General features: G+C 61.7%; 1 protein-coding gene across 3 annotated transcripts in view; it reads left to right on the forward strand.

Annotated features, from left to right (window-relative positions):
• The window catches only part of DPP6 (dipeptidyl peptidase like 6), a 400214-nt gene that overhangs the window by 313238 nt on the left and 66864 nt on the right, over positions 1 to 20112 (forward strand). For all 3 annotated transcript variants that reach the window (XM_054692782.1, XM_037516312.2, XM_037516322.2), the window contains exons 6-7: positions 986 to 1038; positions 8871 to 8952. In XM_054692782.1, the coding sequence (XP_054548757.1) occupies positions 986 to 1038; positions 8871 to 8952 (135 nt within the window). The remainder of the gene's footprint in view (positions 1 to 985; positions 1039 to 8870; positions 8953 to 20112) is intronic.

The raw sequence follows: 20112 nt of genomic DNA on the forward strand, positions 1-20112 counted from the left end.
CGTGGGTGGGGGACGTGGTGCGGGACGTGGTGGGGGACGTGGGTGGGGGACGTGGTGGGGGACGTGGGTGGGGGACGTGGTGGGGGACGTAGGGCTGCTCTGCTCCTCACTGGCTCGACGGCAGCCGCGGTCCGGCCGGGGTGACGGCCTGCTCTACTCTGGATCTGAGTCTCCCCTTCCGTGCAGGTCTCTGGGACCCGCCTAACCCCTTTCTGTCGTCCCCTCAAATGGTACCTTAGACTTGTGGCAAGTTTGGGGCCTTGGTGGCAGCGCCATGGCGAAGCCATTATGAGGCGTTTCCTCCCCTCGTCTCTCGCTGTTGGAAGTCTGCCACGCGCAGGTCCGCGTCCTCCGCCCGTGCCCGCCGCCGGCTGGACCCGCTCAGACAGTGGGGTCCCCTTGACAGTGTGCGTCCCTGATTGCCTCAGTCAGATGCCACCACGGGAGTTTCTGTGTGTGTGTGTGTGTGCTCGCACGCGCGTGTATGGTGGTGCCAACCTAAAATTCGGGCGCCGCGCTTCTCCCTTGCCGTGAGCGCTTAGTCTTAGCCGCTCTCCCTGGAGCTGACAGATGCACAGCAGGTTGCACAGGGACGGGCGCTGGCCCAGTGGGCCCTGGCCTGGCTTTGCAGCTCCCTGAGGACACCCCTGATCTTGGCCAGCGCTCACAGAACATGGGTCCCACAGCCCTGCTGGGCTCAGCTGGCCGGCCCCGGTGCCCCGGGGGTCCTTGTTAGTGAAGCTGAAATCAGTGGCTTAATCACAAAGCGGAGACCCGTGAGGGGACGTCCAGCCTCCGGCTGCCAACCTGTGGGTGATGAGAATAAGCTAGACGGGGGGTGCCAGGCAGCCTCGGTCAGGGGATGATTTTGCCCCGGGTTCCTGACGAGCCACCGGCCCCTGGGGCTTGGGGCGGGGGGTCACGGTGACTTGAAAAGTACGATCGTCACAGCCTGCGTCTCACGCCTGCCTTCTGTCTGTTGCAGATCTACCGGCACTCCTACACCGGGTACTACGTCCTCAGCAAAATCCCGCATGGGTAAGACTGCCGCCTCCTTTTCTTTTCACTAGAAATCTGCAAGGACGCCTGGAGGGTGGCCTCTGGGGCAGCACACGGACTCCTGGACTTTGCCAGGAAGGGCTCTGACAGCGAGGCCCCTGGGTTCGTCCCCCGGGGAACCACATCAGGCCGAGGGGCCCCCCAAGCCGGTGACCCGCCCACTGTGCGCCTTCCTTGTGGACGGCGCGGCCACCCCGTCTGCTCCCCAGGGCCCCTTCTGGGTCTCGCCGGGCGGGGTCTTCCTGACTCAGGCATGGGGACCCCATTGAAGGTGCCAGGAGGGCTCCTGGCCACCCCATCCACCCCTGCGCTCACCTGGTCTCTCAGGACGCGAGCGCCGAGCCCTGAGCGCGTGCGTGGGAAGGAAGGGCATGAGAGCGAGTGACTTTGTCAGGCTCTGGGTGCCGGGGACGCGCCCCACGGGCCGGGCTGTGCTGTGCAGGGCGCGTCTTCAAAGCCCAGGGGGGCAGCCGCTGGCTCAGGTTTAGTGGAGCCTGAGGTGGACACAGCTGGGAACAGCTGCAGAGCTGGGAAGGGGCGGGGCAGTGGCTGACGGGTCCCCCCTTCCTCCCGCCTGCCCCTCCGCCTCCTCCCTGCCCTCCCTTAGCCGCCGGCCCCCACGGCCTTCCGGTCCAGCCCTCCCCTTCTGCGTCCCCCGCCCCCCTGTGGTTCCTTTGACAATACTTTGGAAAGGTGAGGTGCTCAGGACACATCCAGAGGAACTGGACTGTCCTGCCGGCCTGTTGCGTGGGTCCCCGAGACCAGCTAGAGGAGGGTCCTGACTGCCCAAGTAAGCGGCAGCAGCAGCAGAGTTTGCTGGACGTGCGTCCGGGGAGCGTGGCCACTGCTGTGTTTATGCCCACCCAGCCGAGGTCCACGAGGGTCCCCGGGGAAATCACTGCACTGGGGCTCAGACGAAGGGAGGACGCCAGAGGCTCTGCAACTGCTGAGACTGAGGCATCCGCAGACGTCGGGAACCGCCCCACAGAGACGGAGGGTGACCCGCGCCATCGGGGTCGTGTCCCAGAGGCCGTTTGCACTTACGGCAGACCTGGGCTAGCAACGCAAGTGTTTTCCTCTCAGGGGGATTCTTCTGTCACTGCCCCGGCAGGTGCACGTCTTCGACGGCCATGCAGGGCAACCCCTTGGGATTTGCCTGCCCCTTGGGAGCGATAGCGTGTACTGTGGGTGACGGGCATTTCATGCCATCTTATATAAATGTGTGAAACTCAGCACGCTGAACGGATTTTGGGCTCAGCCGTTTGGGCCACGTGTTAGTATTTCACTGGCGCAGAAGGCGTTGAGGAGAAATAGATCCTGAGAACCTGGCTCGGCACTTTGGCAAGGCGGCTGCCAGCCTGAGAGGCCGTGAGGACGAGGCCGCACCTCAGCGCCCGAGGGCCGGGTCCCCACAGGTGGTCAAAGCATAGGGAGCTGCTGGCAGGAGGCTGGAGGAATCCTAGCAGCTCTCGCCACTTGCTGCCTGGCCCGAGCGCCCCGGCCCCAGCGCACGCCGCGAGGAAGTGCGAGGAAGGCGCCCGTCCCGAGACGCGGTGAGGCCGCAGGAGCCCCCAGCCCGGCTGGTGCTCAGCCCGCGCCTCAGAGCCCCGTCGCTCACACCGGGGCCGCGGAGGGCAGGGGTTGGCGCTGGACGTCTGTTTCTCTCCCGAGGACTCATTCCGCTGGAAGCTGAGGCAGGGACTTGTGACAAACGGAAGGACCCGGCGGATGGCGCTCACCTTTCCCCGGGGCCGCCTCAGGTGTGCGAGGAAGCCGGCGAGTATGCGAGGCCGGGCGAGGAGTGAGACGCGGGGCGCAGGACCCCGGACGGACCCCGGACGGACCCCGTCCCCCTCTGGCGGTGTGACTTGGGGAGCGATGGCGTTCCGTGTCCTCTCGTTTCTGTATTTTTCTAAAAGATGATAAGAACAGTCTCCACCCCGTAGACTCGGGGAGAGAATCAGCGGGTGACGTGTGCAGACACGCACAGGGGACGTGCTCGGGAGAGGGGGCGCGTCTCTCTTGATATCGCAGTTGTGCCGACGTGTGTGTGTGTGTGTGTGTGTGTGTGTGTGGGTGTGGGTGTGGGTGTGGGTGTGGGTGTGGGTGGGTGTGGTCTCTTAATTCAGCGGTAGGAGGCGCCCCTTCTAGCTGTTCAGATCCTCCTGTTGCCTGTTGCCGGGAGGGGAGCCACGTGCTCCTGCAGACTCAGGGCTTATTTCCCGACACTCCCTGTGGTTTTAATTTCCCTCTTAAGAGAACTAAGGACGGCCTCTGCTACTGGCAATTCGCATTGACCAGCAAATTATTTTTCCTCCATCTCAGTATTTTTCCTCCTCCTCAACTCCTGTTTTAGACAGTCTGGCTTTGCCGCCAACGGAAGCAGGAAAGGTAAACAGCAAATGTTATTAAAATGCTCCCTACTGAGCCAGGCGAGCGGCTGCGTCCTTAAAAAGTGCAAAACCTTGTTGAAGAGGAAAGACCCTTCCCCAGGCTCGCGCCACAACATAGAAATCAGTGCCCGACGGAAGCCGCGGACGCCGCAGGCCAGAGCGCTGTGGGCCCGGGACGTCCTGGAGGCTCCGTAAAGGAAATCGGGCTCCAGCTGAGCCTGACGACCGAGGGCGTCCTGAGAAGAGGTGGAGATGGAGAGGTTGTCCGGGCAGGATGAATCACGAGCAGGCTCGACCTTCACAGCGAGCCGAGATCGTCCCAGAAAGAGTGGGGAGCCCAGCCAGGCTGGGGGTGCTCACCCAGGACCCAGCAAGGGCAGAGAGGGGTCTGGTGGATTTGGGGGTGTGCCTGGAGTGTCGGGGTGCTGAGCACCACCGTGGTGTGGAGTCTACAGTAGCACGCCAAGCAGAAGGGAGACGGACATGGAGGCTTGACGGAGGCGTGTGCTTGTGATGAGGGGAGACAGGAAGAAGCGGGTGGGGGCCTGGGCCGGCCGCGAGGCTGGGGGAGTGATGAAGATGGGCCTGGGCCCCGGCCGTGCAGCGCCCCATCACCATGCGGAAGGGCGGCTGGCGGGCTCCCGGGAGGAAGACGGGTTTCAGGCGCTTGTAGTCTGTCCCTAGAGTGAAATCCTTGCGGGCTTTGTCCAGTGAGGAGCTGAGCCTAGAGAGGAGGAGACTCCTTCACGCATCCCCTTTCCAGGCTTTCTTTTCTTGCCCAAATCCCAGGCACCTGCCCTGGACCCACACACAGAAACCCTGGGATCCTCACAAATGGGCTGTTTCCCCCTGCAGAGGAGCCGGCCGGCCGAGGCGGGCTGCGTGGAGCGGGTGCTCTGGAGCGCGCCGGCCGCTCCGCCTCCCTGTGTCCGTGCCGTCAGGGGCCGCATCTGGTCTGAGGGCAGCTCCTGGATCTCCTCGTGGGCCTGCTGAGCCGTGCCATCCTCCCTGCTGCGGCCCTAGCCAGCATAACCGAAGGGCACGGCTCTGGGGCGCAGCGGATCTGGGGTTTGCCCCTTGGTTTCTCTAGCTGCGTAACTGCAGGCGACACTTGCTCCTCTGGGCACGGCTATGTCACATGTAAAAGGGTAAAATGCCGGTGCCGGGGCCCCCAGACAGGCTGGGCGAAGCTGGTGCAGACAGAAGCGTGTGGGAGCTGCAGAAGCTGCTCAGGGACGCCCAGACCGCCCCGGAGTCGGCAGCTCTAGCTCCTTGCCCGTCCCCTCCACCCGCTGCCGGGGATCAGGAACCTACGCTCAGCCTCAGCTCCTGCAACGGTCAGGGCCAGCCTGATCCTGCTCCCCGGAGCCCGAGTCGCCGGGCCAGGCTGCGTGGGCTCCCACAGGGAGCGCCGGGGTCGGTTGCACCTGCCTCAGCCGCTGGCCCTGCTCCGGATGGGGCCACGGAGAGGTCATCCAGCCCAGCTCCCAGCCCCGAGCTCCTGGGCACGCACCGAACCCGCCCGCCCAGCAGCCGTTTCCTGATGGCTCATGCTAACCCTCTGAGCCATCAGACCCTGCGTGAAACACCCTCCTGACCTCGGCCTGGCCTCTGCTTCTCCGTCCGGCAGGTGGGGTTGGGGGGGACAGGCCTGTAGGGGTCACGGTGCCGGGCCCCAAAGCCCTGGCATTCTCACCAGCAGCACGTTGGGCCGGAAGCCCCCGGGAGCCTGGAAGGCCAGCGCCGGGCACCTCCTCCAGCCACACCCACGCACACTCCAGCCCTGGTGGGAGCGGCCAGTGGCTCCAGGGGCTGCCCGGAGGGGCTCTCTGGCCACGCCCCTCCCCTGGCCCGCGTATTATTTGCTTGATGCTATTTTAATGTCTTTAGCCATGAAAGTTTAGGATCCAGAAAAGCAATTTTCAGCTTTTCTTTTCCAAATGCTGATTTATTGGGGACCTTTTCAATCCCATCAACTGGCTCAGGAAGATAAATGAGCAAACTTTGCTGCACTAATTTACTCTTCAGAATTTAACATGATTTCCACCCTGTTGCATTTTCTCCTCAAATAAGCAAAATCAGAATGGATCGTGCGATTACGTTGAGACACAGCAAGTCCAGACAGTTTTATTTTTCCTTAATCATATTCTTACCAATCTATTTTCAACCTGGACATGACTCATCACGCATCTGCTGTGTGTTGTTTAGACAAATGAATAAATAAGAAGACAGAAAAATTGGGTGGGGAGGGCACACTCAGCAACTCCAAATAAATATAAATGGTCGCACGTCCCCCCAATACACCTGGTCATCTCAGAACAGCCCTGTCCAGGATCAGAGCCGCTCGCCACAGTGAGCTCAGGCTTGGTGCTGCACAGAGCATCACGGAGCTGGGGGGCAGTGAGGGCTGGCAGGCAGGGGAGAGCTGGCGGGCAGGGGCAGGGGGCGGGGGGTGCTGGTGGACACAGGACGGGGGGCTGGCAGGCAGGGGGTGGCTGGTGGGCAGGTGTGCTCTAGCACTAGCCTGATGGGGGAGCAGGGAGGGAGCAGGACTCGACTCACACTCCTGTGGCCTCCCTACCTGGGCCCACCCAGGACATGACCTGGAGCATGGCCACCTGGCCTCTGGGCCCTGGGGCCGCCTTCTGCCCAGGCTCTCGCACATGGAGGCCCGCCCTGCCCCCGCCCTGGCCTCAGGTTTATGAGAGAGACACTTGCCAGATTCCAGAGAGGCAGGACCCCCAAACCCCTGAATCTAGACACCTGCTGGGGTCTCCAACACGCCGGTCCAGCGGTCAGCGCAGCAGCAGAGCCTAAACATTTCTCCCTGATCTCTGCCCCTGCCCGAAGGGCACGTCAGGTCCAGCCAGGCGAGCCCCTGCTGGTCTTTCATCTCAGGTCCCCTCCTGGCGCCACCGGCACCCTGGCCAGGCCGGGCGTGTGCTCAGAGCTGGCCAGGGCGCGGTGATGGGAGGACGTGACCCACCTCCCTGCAGTGATTCATATAACGAGGACAAAGCTGCTCGAGTTCTTTGGATTTTTTTTACCCATTTATTCGGAAGTGATTTTGGACGAAGAACTGCCGCAGGCACCGCAGAGATGCCCTGGCATCCTCCCTCAGTCCTGCGGCGATCTCAGCCCCGGGACTCTCAAGAGCAGGAAATTACCTTGCTCAGTTATTCGTTCAGTTCAGCCACAGACCTGGTTTGAATTTTACCAAGTTTCTGCCAACGGCAGGTCCCCTGAGCTGCTCCCCTCCCCCGGCCCGTGGCTGCTGTCTGGCTGCAGGCCTGACCTTCCGTCTGTGCTCCCCCCGGCCACCGGGAACCCCGGAGAGCCAGCACCTTGGCACCCGTGTCAAGCGAGGGTTGGTTTGGGTTCCTGATGACCGAGTCTGGCCGAGTCTGGCCGAGTCTGGCCACAGACCACACGCGGTCCGGGTGACCCTGTGATGCCGCGGCCTTGGGCACCGGCCGAGTGGCTGTCGGTGCTCCCCCTGCAGACCGCAGCTTTCCCTCGTGGTGACCGGGTCCCTGGGGAGAGCGGGGGCTGACCCAGAACCCAGTTCTCTGGGAGCTCCCACCTGCCAGCGCCGTACCACCAGCATCTCGTCTGAAGCGTCTGCTCCTGCCCTGCATTGGGCGTGTCCTCACCCCTCGCTGCAGACCGGGGCTCCCCTCACCACAGGGCCGGCCTGGCATAGCCGCCCCCTCCCAGCGCTGTTACCCTGCTGCAGGGCGGGGCTGGGGGACCAGGCACCCCCAGGAGCTCCGAGTGTCTCAGGGCTACAGGGCCTTGGCTTCAGCCCCTGGGCGAACAGAGCAAGGACATGGGTGTGTGTGCGTGTGTGTGTGCACATGTGTGTGCGGGATGTCGTCCTTTGTCAGACTCCTGGCGATCCCCCTTTGTCCGTCGCCTTGCGCTTGTGATGTTTTGTCATGCAAAGGTTTTAAAATCTGCTGATTTCATCCGCTTATGTCTCTGCGGCCTCTCCCACGGGCTAAGGAGGCGTCGTCCACATCACAGGGTGCTCTGAACAGTGAGTGCAGCAGCGGTAGGGACCTGGGCGTTGAGTCCTGTTTGTCTTCTGCTGCCCAGCGGCGCGCCCTTCCAGAAGCTTCCTTCATGGCCGCCACGTCACCTGCCCAGGCCTCTGCGTCCTCCAGACCCGGAACACCAGCCAAAGCTGCCTCCAGGCTGCCGCGCCCTCCCTGAGGCCCCTTCCTCTTGCGGGGGCCCACGTTGCCCCGGGAGTGTTATCAGGCAGTGACCTTAGAATTTCCTGCAGCTCTAAGACCGGGGTCAGACGTGTCTCCCACACTCCCCCCCCACACCCCCGCCTCACCACCTTTTCCCAGCAACTCCTGAAATCCAGCGCTGCCTCTCCCAAAGCCCCTGAGCCGCAGGCGCTCCGAGGTGAATGGGTGAGACGCGCGTCCGGGCGTGCGTGGGCGCCGGCAGCCCGAGCGGGTGCGAGTCTCACGGTGGACGTGGGTGTCACTGAGGAGGCGTGGACGTGGGTCTCTGCACACGCAGACAGCCGCGGCGACGAGACACGCGACACGCTCAGTGCCCAGCAAAGCGTTCGCTTCCTCCGTGTCCTCACGATGACTTCAATCATGACGACCTCGAGCGCGTAGCCGGGTGTCCTGCCCGCCAGTAAATGATGAGAAATGTAGATGATTTGAAAGGGGAAAATTCCACCGCCCCCCCCCCCCCCCCGCCTGCCGCTCTCTCCCTTCCTCGCGCCCTCCGGGAGGCGCCTCCGTCCACACCAGCAGAAGCCTGGACTCAGTCCAGGGTGCTGGTGTGGGAAGGTCACAGAGTCCTTGTGCTCAGAAGGACCCGCTGCCAAGAAGCCGAGGCCGCGACGGACGCCTGCACAGCGCTCCCGTCCCTGACCCTGGCGGTCCTGGGCATTTTATTACCTTTTTTAAAAAGATTTATTTATTTGTGCATATAAGAGCTGGGGTGTTGGCCAGAGGTGCGGGGGTGAGAGGACTCCCCAGAGACAGTGGGGGGCAGAATAGGAGGATCCACTGAGATTTGAGGGGAGCAGTGGGGAGACAGGACAGGTCAGCTGCGCCCTGTGGGTCACCTCCTGTTGGGTCAAACTCGTGCTGCAGAGGCTGTGGGCAGCTTCCTAGCGCTGATACTTAACCCCTGCGCCCTCAGGGAGGCCCCTGTCCTGGACATTAAAAAATGGATCGAGACGCTCTGTCCCGCTGCCGTTTATGGTGTGGGTTCACGGCGATGGGCCTGTTGCAGCTTCTTGTAAGTGACGAGCCTCTGACGGGCGCTGACTGGGCCTCGTAGCTAATAACACACGTTCCCGAGACTGTGAGTTGCAGCTGGTGGATGAAACGACACCACGTTTAATTCTTGTTTCCCACCATTTTGCTTTTCTGTTTCTTGCAGGGATCCTCAAAGTCTCGACCCCCCAGAAGTCAGCAACGCGAAGCTGCAGTACGCAGGATGGGGCCCCAAAGGCCAGCAGCTGGTGAGCGGGGTTGGGATGAGGTTGGCTCGCGCATCTGGAGAGGCCTCCTGTCCTCGGCCTGCACGTGTGCACGGGGACTGCCTCTGGGCGAGCACACAGGACATAGCCAGGCCCTGGGCACCCCCTCACCAGCAAGCGTCACCCCACTTGGCCTGTGCGTGTTTGGCTCGGTGGCCTGGACGGGTGCGATGTGGGGTCAGGCTGGCCGCGCGGTCAGCCTCCTGGGAAGACCAAGGGAGTGACCAGATGTCGCCTCGCGGCGGCAGCGTAGAAAGGGCAGGAGGCAGAGAAGGGAAACTCGGAGACCAAAGAGAGAGAGTGCCCGAGAGGGGCGCACACCCCAGGGGGGCAGCAACTTCCCGAGCGCAGCCTCCCATGTACTGGGGATCAGGTGGGCAAGTGCGAGGAGGAAGAGGAGGGACTGGTGGGGAGAGGGTTGGGGGTGCTTGGGGTCTGGCCAAGCTACGGGGTAGTGAGTGGGGGCTGTTGCCTGGGGCGTCATTGTTCCTGCTGCTGAAAGATCCTCTCTCCAGCTCCTGCTCGGCCGCTGCCTGGCCAGGTGGCCGGGCGGTGACGCTCACTGGCCATAGCGTCCGCCCGCGGTCTCCAGCAGACACTGGCTTCCCAGCATGTCCCTCAGGCCAGGGCTTTTGTCCTGATGAGAACCCCCTGCCTGGCTCTACATTTTAGCTAGACCAGCAGAAACTCTGGGCACCAATACCCCAAGAACGAGGGCGGCGGGGGGCCCCACAACCAGAACCATAGCATCACGGGGTCGCCTTCGTTTTGCTCTTGGAGTGCTGCCTCTTTGGGGGTTTCACAGGGGTCGTCACGTTGCTGCCGTGGGGCGTGGGGCCCTGCAAGCAGCGTCGTCCGCAGACGGCTCACGCTAGCGCAGCCCGCGGTCCACACCACCGTGTGCGGGAGATGGAAGGGGAGCGCCGGGGTGCCTGGGGAGCTGCAGGGCAAGCAGGGCCTCGGAAGGAGGGCTCCGGCCGGCGGTCAAGGGAGGGCTGCAGTCCCGGCTTCGAGAAAGGCTGAGCTTGGACAGCTCCTTCCGAGGCAGCTGGGCCGGCCAGCGCCTGTGACCCACAGCCTCGGACAGACCAGCTCTCAGGTCCAGTCCACGCCGGCGTTTGTCTGGAACCGGGTGGCAGTGGCTGGACTCAGGACGCCGCCTCGCCCGGCCGACATCCGCAGCTGCTCCCGGCTTCTCTAAGCCGATTAAGCAAAGCTGCATCTGCAAAGCTCCTTCCTGAAATAGCACAGAAAAATGATCATTTCAGAAAGCTCGGGGTGAGATTATTTTGGACGCGCCGTCTCTGGTGGGAGTTGGTGGCGTCTTCCTTTCCCCGGCAGGGCGATGAGGCTTTCTTGGCTGCGTGTTAAATTCCGCGCCGGCCTCTGACCCGAGCAGCAGCGGCCGCCGCGCCGTGGCTGGTGTAGCTGATACTCAAGTGCCCCGCAGGCGAAAGCCGGCCGGCCGCGATTTTGAAAACTGCCTGGGACGGATCACAGTTGGAGTCGGGGCCGGTGCCAGCTGGCTGGGCGGGAGGCGCCAACCCAGCAGCCCAGAGACAGCGAGAGGTGCAGTTCCTCATCCTCCAAGGTGTTAATGAGGAAAACTGCGATTCACAGGCGGCGGCGAAGACCTGGGTGTGCCAGAACCGTGTGAATTTCTAAGTTGCCTTTAAATCCCGGTGAAAACCCGTGATTGCAGATGTTTCTGGAAGCAGATCTTTCCCGTGGCCACCAGGTCACCCCAAGAAAGTGACCCTGTGTCTCTGCGGAGGGCTCCCTGCCCCCGCAGCGGCCACTGCCCGGAGCCCGCACCCTGAGCAGCCCAGGGTGGCTTCCCTGTCCTACCGTCGCCAGGGCGCTGGGGCCTGACCGCGGCAAGGCCTCTCCCCAGACCAGCTGCCCCTCTCCTGTGGCCGAGTACTTGTCACCCACAACAGCCACACCTGCGTCACGCGGAAGAGGCAGGCACGTCACCGAGGGTGTGAGGCCTCCTGGGCGGAGCCACCCGCTGTGGCCAAAGGAGCCGGGGCCTGCGCATGCACACGCTAGAGCCACGGCCAGATCTGAGACCGGTGGGTCTCCAGTGGCCCACCGGACAGTGGACGGACGCAGCCTGCGCCTGACCAGAACCTGGGGCGCCTCCTGGACAATCGACTAGCCCCTGCAGGCTTCTTACGCGGGGGAGGGCAAGGCAGCAACAGTGATGTCGGTTAAACCTCTTAAAGAATAACTGGCAACAAGTAAGTGGGCGCCAGGCCTCTGAGACAGCACCCCGACCCGTCCCCCGCGGGGAGCCCCAGCCGGCCACCACCTTTGTCCCGCTGATCTCTCCCGCCAGCGACCGTGGGGCTGAAGACGCATGGCTTTTCCTGGGTGCTGGGGTCGCCTAGTGCAGAGCTGGCGCTCCCCGTGGGTGCAGTTCAGACACGGATGCGTGGCGGATTGAGCAATCATCGGCCACGATACCCTTGTGGTCCTCAGCCTCTTAAGCAGAGTCATGTGGACAGAGGCAAACAGCGGAATCTCTGAGTACATTCGGTCGGACGAAAGGTCAGGGCTGCGCTGCCTCCTGCTGAAGGGGGAGAGTCCAGGGGCTGCTACGCCTGCCCTCGTGGGATCTTTGCAGCTTTGCCCTTCTCGGGACCGTGGGGGTTTTACAGACCCGGCTTGTACCTGGCAGAGGGAGGACGTAACTCGCCATTAGGGCCGCATCCACACATGGGGGCGCTGTCAACGCCGGGTCCTCAGAGCTCCAGACCCAGTCTGGCCTGGCCAGCCGCTTGGCTGCAGTGCGGACACAGCTGTTCCGAACTTTATTCAAAAAGTGGGTGTTTAGGGTGCAGGGAGTGGTCTGCTGACCCCTGGCTGGGGAGCCCGTGCCCTGTGGCTGGGCCTCAGCCCCCTGGGAGCCTGAGCCCCAGGTCCACCCAGCCTGCTGTGCCCGGAAGGGTTAGGGTTAGGGGACAGCACAGTCCCTCCCTGCCCCAAGTGAGGATGCCTCGGAGGCTCTGTCTCCTGGAATCTTTAGTGACGCCCCCTCGTGTGTCTCTGCTGGGCCAGAACATGGCGAGACTGTCTGCCTGGACCTGGCCTCTCGTGCCCGACGTCGCCTCTGCTGCAGGCAGGTACTAAGCAGACCCACGTGGCAGGCACAGCCACGGCCAGTGTGCCCAGGCACACCTGGGCGCAGCTTCCCAGTAGTGTGCAAGCACAGGGGTGGGTGTGCAGGCTCAGGGAGGGGTGCCCAGCCTGGGGCAGGCAAGCTTGTTGTAACCATCCACCCTTCGGAGCCACGTGCCACCCAAGCCTCTGCACAGAGACCCACAGGCTGGGCCGCGGGAAGGAGTCAGGCCGAGTCCTCGCCACAGGGTCAGGAGCTCGGAGGCGGGGGACCGCGTTGGGTGGCTTGCTCCCCGGTGGGGATAGAGGAACAGCTTCGCCGGGAGTTGCGGGCGTCTACTGGGAAGACTTGAGTGCACGGTGAGCTGAAAGGGACAGCGGGACAGATGCAGAGACTAAGGGCAGGCGCTGGCCAGGAGGGGCTTCAGCTGGACTTGCGCAGGCGTGGCCTTGGCGACGGGTCGCTAGCCCAGGGCACTTCTCCGGCAGCCGTGGGTGGGGTCGAACTCATGCTGCAGTGGCTGTGGACAGCCTCATAGGTTGCGTCTCAACCCCTGGGTGGGGTCGCTTACCAGGGAGAGTCAGGGAATCCGATTAACTTGCAGTCAGCGGCTCCTCAGCACCTCGAGGCTATTCTTCGGGACAGCAGCCCCTGCTCTGACAGCACCCCAGCACTCTCTGCTCTGACCCCTGGAGCAGAGAGAACGTGTGCCGTCTAAAGACCTGGGTGTGGGACCCCTGGGGCCTGCTTGTCCCCCAGCTGGAAGGACCAGGGTGTCTCCTGCTCTGATGCCCACTCTTGCCCCCTGAGCCTGCTGCCGTAGGCTCCACCTGCTGGTGGCTCACCCGGCATCCGTCCTCGTCTGACTCATGACACGGCCACTGTGTGCAGAGTGTGGGTGTCAGCGCGGCTGGAACCGTCCTTGGATGCGTCAGCAGCGAGCACCTAAGCTTCCCTGTCAGCTACGTCTCAATAAAGGGGGGATGTACAGAGGATCCCAGGGGGCTCCGGCTCCCTCCCGCACCTTCCCGATCACCCCACGGCCTGCATCCCGTGCTCGCCAGCAGCCCCCCCCCCCCAGCTGTCCCCAGGGCACCGTCCCTCGCCCGTCCGGGGGCCGGGGGGGAGGGGAGGGGGCAGGGAGCGTTTCTTCAGCTCCACCAAACCCAGTGAGGGCAGAAAGATGGATCTTTCCAGCAAGAGGCGATTATTCGGTGAGACGTTGCGTACACGGGGCGGACCAGGCTGAAGTGACATCCCATTAATAACGTATAAAAGCCTCTAATCAGTTTGGGCTAATTTGGTATTCACTGTAGAAACATTCATCACGGCCACTGAAGCCCATGACAGCGGCCAACACCACAGGATGGCGCGTCTGCTAGCCTCGAGGGACGCGGGGAGCACGGGGGACCTGCCAGCTCCGCAGAGGGTCCTTCCAGCTTAGAGCCATGCGTCGTCCTCGAACCCCACGGGGCTAAATCACGTTACTGCTCCTGGCACCAAGTCAACAAGCCGAGGCTTGGCAGGTCACCTGGGATGGGACACGGCGGTGCCCCTTCCCAACGTGCTCCCCGAAGACCCAGGCTTCAGAGCACAAACGCGCTTCACAGTCATTGGGTCAGGGAGGAAGCAAGGCGGGCGGGGGCTGTTAATACTCAGTTGCGCTTACTTTTTATTATGTTTAAATTGTGTTACTTTTATCGAGGTCGGGATGGTTACAGCACTATGTATGATTGGGGTAAAGGTTGCCACCTCTTCAGGTGCTTTAACACACATTGTGGCGTCGAAAATCATTTTTTGTCATGTTGTATGACTATGGGGAGGGAGAGGCAAGAAATTCATTCTTGAAATGATATAAAAACTCACAAAGTTTCTGCTGCTTTTTGTATAGAAATCCCTTTTACACAGAAACCTGACGTGATAACAACAAACTTATTCATTGCACCTCTCTGTAGTGTTTTTTAAGATTTATCTATTTATTTACACAAGCACTGGGTACAGTCAGAAGCGCGGGAGGGTGAGAGAATTCACCAGAGCCAGAGCGGGGAGCAGAGCAGGCAGAAGGACCGAAGTACACTGCTGAGGGGAGCAGCGGGCGGCAGGAGAGGTCTGCGCGCCATGTGGGACCCTCCTCGGGTGGCCGGGGAGCAGCCGGGGATCGAACCGGCGCTGCGGAGGCTGCGGGCAGCTTCGCAACCCAGCGCTCAACCGCTGCGCCACTAGGGAGGCCCTCTGTAGTGTTTTTTTTAAGATTTATTTATTTATGCATACAAAAACTGGGGTACAGGCCAGAGGTGTGGGATGAGAGGACTCCCCAGAGACAGAGCAGGGAACAGAACAGGCGGATCCACTGAAATCCACTGCTGAGGGGAGCAGTGGGGAGACAGGAGAGGTCTGCCGCGCCATGTGGGTAGCTCCCTGGCTGGGGATCGAACTCATGCTGCAGTGGCTGTGGACAGCCTCATAGGGTGCGTCTCAACCCCTCGCAGCACCAGGGAGGCCCTGGGAACACGTCGGTGTGTATGGAGCAGTTGGCAGGTGAAGGCTCGTGGGCAGCTGGAGGGCGCCCCGGCGGGGGTGACAAAACCCTGGGACGTGCCATGGCAGAGCTCACGTGCGTGCACTCGGGAGGGGAGAGCGTTGTTTTGACCTGATCAAGCGCTTTTACCAGCCCCTACGCTTTCCCTGGCCGTCGCGGCGTGATGCAAGGCTGAGGCGCGGGAATCCCTCTCGGACGCGGCCAGGCTGGGGGAGAGAGGCTGAGGTTTTTTGTCGTTGGGGGTGGTGGATGGACTCAAACAGGGTCAAGCCAGTCCTCAGGACAGAAGAGCCCCTCGCTGCCCGCCCTGCCTTGGCCCCTCACGACACGCTCCAGACTCGCCGTCAGCAAAGCAAAACCAAAGAAAAGGCGGATTTGGGCCGCGCCCAGCCGTGCCCCGGCCCTGTGCGCGGGGCCCACCTGCTGCGCCGTGACGAGCCCGGGTCCTTCTCTAGGAGAGAGGAGAGTCTGGCCTAGAAGGGCGCCGCGCCAGCCTTGGGGTGTTGGGTTAGGGAAGCTCAGCTGATCTAGCAAATGGAATCTAAAAGCAGGACCAGAGCTCTCCACTCAGCAGAGGGCCTGTGGTGGCAGCTTGCCCGCTTGCCGCAGCAAGGCAGTGATAAATTCAGACGACCTTTCTGGACATTAGGATGGGGCACAGCCTTGCCCGAGCCACCGTTCCCCGGTACAGGGAGAGGGGCTTGGGGGTCAGGACCTTCCAGCAGCCTGGAGACGCTGTGCTGGGCCCTCCCGGGCGCCTGCCGCTGCGGCTGCCACAGGCTCCCCTTGTGGTGACACCCGCCCGCTCCCCGGCTGCAGCCGTCCCCTGGGCCTGCCCAGGCCGAGACTCTTCCTTGAAGTCGCCCTGAGCGGTCAGCCCGCCGATGGTAGCCGTCAGGCCAAGGCTTCTTGCCTCTGTTGCTCAGTTTCCTTCTGAACGACTTTGTCCCCAGACCAAGTGGAGGCTGCTCAGGGACAAGCCGTGTCCAGCCCGCCTGCCCTCCGGCCAGCGTCCTGCGGGGCAGACCCGGGTCGAGGAAGGGCCTGTTCGGGGGAGGGGCCGGGACAGGGAAGGTTCAGCGGCAGACTTAAGGCGTGAAGTCCAAAGTTCATGGAAATTGGAAAGACTCGATGTTATAACCTAAAAAATGCAAGGTTGGAAAAGTCACCTGGCTCTTCATTGGCTCAGTGTGGGGGTCGGGCACCCCCGGGAGGAGCCCTGGGCTTCGAGGCAGACGTCTCTGTGCGCGCTGTGCTGGGCGGGGGGGCCACTGCAGCGTGTAGAATGGCCGTCTGACCCGGATCGCCACCTCGGCCCACCACGGGGCTCCGGGGACGAGCACACCTGCCTGCCCCGCCAAGGGGGTCTGTTCTGGTCAGCATCACGGGTCAGCACCCCCCCCCGACCTGCGCCCCGCCCTCGTCCCCAGCTGCTGTGTGTGGTGGAGTGTCACGGTGCCAGGTCCGGCTCAGACAGGAAATAGTAAGCTCATCTGAGACCAGCTGCCCCAAAAACTTTCGGAAACACACAGGACTGTCCGGTGCGGCAGTGGGTGCCTCACACTGACCACGCAAGTCGGGTGTGCATGCCGGACAGTCAGGACCCTTCCCTCTGGGGGAGCCCGGTGTCCGCTGCCTTTGGTAGGCCACGCCCCGCAGGGTGGTACTGACGCTACCCTCCGCTGTTGGGGTGGCTGTGTGTCGTCGCGGTGGGATGGTAACTCAGGTAGCACCGGCGGGCGGGGGCTGGTGTGAAGACGCCCCGTCTCCTTATCTCAGGCCTGGCTGTTTTCCTGACGCCCAGCCAGCTCTTTCCTCTATAAAGACCAATTAACAAATGACGACATCAATTTTTCTGTTGTTCTCAAATCCGGAGACCCGGTCACTTGTCTGAGTGGTGCTTTGCGCTGCGGTGGTGTCAGTGCCCATCAACAGCAAGAACTGTGTTTCCCTCCCCGGGCGGCCTGTTCCCGTCCCCGAGCCCGCTGGGCTGGGGGCGGGGTGGAAAGCAAACCTGGAACGGCTTTTCCATCGGAATAACCGGCTGTCCCAGGACCGTGTGCTGAGAAGGTCTGCTTCCCCCGACCTGCAAGGCCGCCTCTGCCCGTTCTCAGCGGCTCAGACACACGTGGGTTTGGCGTCAGAGTCTCCTGCGTGACACTGGCCTTTGTCAGTGGAATGGACTTTCTTAGTTCTATAGCTTGGTGATGTGTGCGACATTGTCCCTCCAGGTAATTATTACACCTTTTCTACCAGGTTCTCTGGTCTGCCCTGTCTCCAGCCCTGTTGATCTGGGGGTGCGTGGCCGTATCAGCACTGTGTACCCTTGGCGCGTGCGCGCACACACACACACACACACACACACACGGAGCTTGAGATTAGTTTGTTCGGTCCTCTTAAAAACGCTTTTGGAAAGCTAGTTGGAATTGCATTAAATCTATAAGCCAGTGGAGGGAGAACTATAGCCGTTGGCCGTTGAGTCTTCAGCACATGAGCAGAGCCGAGCAGTTTATTCCCCAAAGAAAGTCTTTCACTGCTGTTTCACAATTTTCTTCATAAATTGCTTGCAAATATTTGGTTTAAATTTAATCCCAGGTATGGCGCGTTTGGAACTATTATATGCCGTTCATTTTTTTTCTGACATAATCTTTTTAATTTATATTCACTAGTGACTAGAATTTAAATTGACTTCCTGTGTTGATTTTGTAGCCAGCACCCTTGCGAAACTCATTTAATTCTCCAGTTTATCTCCGGTTTCTTTGGAATGAGTGTGTAGACAGTATCCCCTAAGACCACAGATTCCTCTCTTCCTTTCACCCTACACCTTGCTTCTCCCCCTCCCCGTGCTGGGAACTGGTGGCAGCTGAGACCAGGGGTGGTCCCGGGCCCAGGCCCTTGTTCTGTTCCTGATCGCGGGAGAACGCTGTGGCGTTAGGCCGTGCACGCTGGGTAGAGGCCGCCCACCTCTGAGGAGGTCGTTTCTCGTCCTCGCTGGCGCTGGGTTTCCTGTCCTTGTCTTGCTGTTTTGGTTTGTGCAAAATCTTGAATGAATTTTGCATTTTAAGATGTTTCCTGCATCTAGTGAGCTGACCTGTGGGTTTCTCCTGAAAGCTGTCAGGAGGCCGACTGCGTTGACGGTGGAGCCAGCTGCAGGCGAGGCCCACGGCCCGTGGCTGGGCGGCACCTTCTTCTATGCATGCGCGGCTGCTGGATGTTTTAAATGAATATTTTCTTTACAGTTTTTGTCTGTTCATGAATGAAATTGACCTACGAATGTGGAGCATCACATTATTGACTTTGTCTTAAATCACTTCACTGGAATGGCACTTAAACGGGGCACGCACGGAACTGCGTCCACACCGTCAGTCTTATGAGTGTGGTGCTTACAAATAGACTCTGCCACTTAGCTGCAACGAATTTCAAGCAGCAGTATCAGTCCCGGGAGGCTGCGCTGACGCGGCGCGGCTGGAGCGTGACTCGGGACCCACTGTGCCAGCCCTGCTTCCCGGCCCAATTTCAGGTCTTCAGACTTGGGCTCACCGACCAGGAGAAGGTATCTCACAGCCCCCAAAACCTACTGATCTCCCATTAACAAAGAAAGGGCAAACCTCATGCCCAGAACCTGATTCGTGTTGTCCTGGGTGGCATTAGGAACGCCGGTGCCGGGTGTTGGGTGTGCACCTAAGCGTCCCCGCCGGCGGCCCATTCACTTAGTGATACAAAATTTCCCGTGCAAATGAAGCTTGTTTGCGTGGAAAGGGAATTGGTTTTATTTCTCGGGTAGGAAGCCATGCCAGTGGCATTGAAAAATCATCGCTGACCATGACGGTGTGGGTGCCGGCCTGCTGGGGAGCCCCGCGCCGGGGGAGCCAGGGTCTCAGACCTCAGCGTCTGCCGCTCCCGGGACGGAGCCATCTCTTTGATCCTGCTCAGCCTCGGTCTCCTCATCTCTAAATAGGGTAGAAAGACCCCCAGCGTGCCGCAGGGTGGCGAGACAGCTCAAGGCAGTGAATGTTAGTCCCTTCCTTGACCGTCAGAGTGAGAGGCAAACTCTACGTGTCTTGGATCCGGGCCACAGACCTGCTCAAGTGGTGAGGAAACTAGAGAAGGGACACCCGTGGGCTTTGGCATCAGACAACCCTAGGAGCTTCCTCGGCCTTGAGCCTCCTCGTCAGTTTCCTCAGCCATAACGTGAGGCAGACTAAGGTGGCCGTCCGGGGTGATTCCTGGGAAAGCCCAGGTAATGCGAACCCGAGTCTCTGTGCAGTGGCCGCACCATGGACATCCAGCCGCTCCGTGCGCCGTGGTGCCTCGTCGTCCAGACTGGGATGGGGAGACCCTTTCTCGCTGGGGAGCCCCTCTTCCCTGAGCAGTGCCCCGGGCCCCAGGTGCACAAAGGATCCCAGCGTCTTGTGGGGAAATCAGTTAATACACGCCGGAGGCAAGAAGCTCAGGGTACAGGGCGCCCCTGGCCCTTGAGACGCGGGGGCTATCGCCAGGCAGGCAGGAGGCTCAGGTGCTGCTGCAGACTCACCGGAGAGGCCGCTCTGCCTCCCTCAGGGGCCCGGGGCGTGCGAGGCTGCCTGGTCGCCACCTTCCCAGCACGTGAAACGGGAGAACTGTCCCCTCTCCTCCCGCAGTTCCGTTCTGCCCCTTTCACGAGGTCTTTTTTAAGGATAAAATGGGGGGGAGGCGGGTAACTTGGCTCCTTTACAAGGAATTCCTCTCGGCAGCAGCCCCAGCGTAACGTGGGCGGTGGTGAGGCGCCAGTGCCCGCCGTGCCAGCAGCCACAGTGCCCTGGGTGTGGCTGAGGGCGCAGCCAGCGCTGGCAGGGCTGGAAGGAAGCCGTCCCGTAGGGGCGCCAGCGCCTCTTCCCCACCCCACATCTTCATGGCACCGGGCAACGTTATGCTGCTTGACTGTGTCATCCTGGTATCGCAAGACGTGAAACGTGGCTTTATTAATCAGCATCTTCGTTTTGCTACGATTTTGGAACACACTGATTTTCCAGAGATGCTGATCACCAGGCTCCAGAAGGCTGGTGGCACGGAAGGGTGTTATGTCACACACGCCCGCTGAGCTGGGACGTCCTCCCGCAGCCCAGCCAGGGAGGGGAGGCCCTGGCCGGTGCCACTCAGACTAGGGGGTCCCTTCGAGCCAGGCAGGTCCTAGATGCCAGCAGGTGGAGCACCTGCACTTGTTCCAGCAGCTGTCTTGATGGGAGGTCTGTCCACCGGCGTCATCCCTCCGGAAGCTGCTGGCCCTGCCCTGCCCTGCCCTGGACAGGTGCCTCATGGCTGATCTGTGTCCATGGCCAGAGCAGAGTTTGCCCAGCACCTGGCAGGGTGCCCCAGGTGCCCTGCACAGGAGGACGAGCGGGGCTGGGATCCAGGCTGGGGTGGCTCCCCTGGCCCCTCTGCCCCAGCCCTGGCTGGCCCAGGAGTGACTGCTGGCCCCGGACTTCCTCCTGCACGCTAG

The sequence above is a fragment of the Talpa occidentalis genome, unplaced genomic scaffold (genome assembly GCF_014898055.3).
Source record: "Talpa occidentalis isolate TD23 unplaced genomic scaffold, MPIMG_talOcc4v2.1, whole genome shotgun sequence".
In the NCBI taxonomy this organism is placed as follows: domain Eukaryota; kingdom Metazoa; phylum Chordata; class Mammalia; order Eulipotyphla; family Talpidae; genus Talpa; species Talpa occidentalis.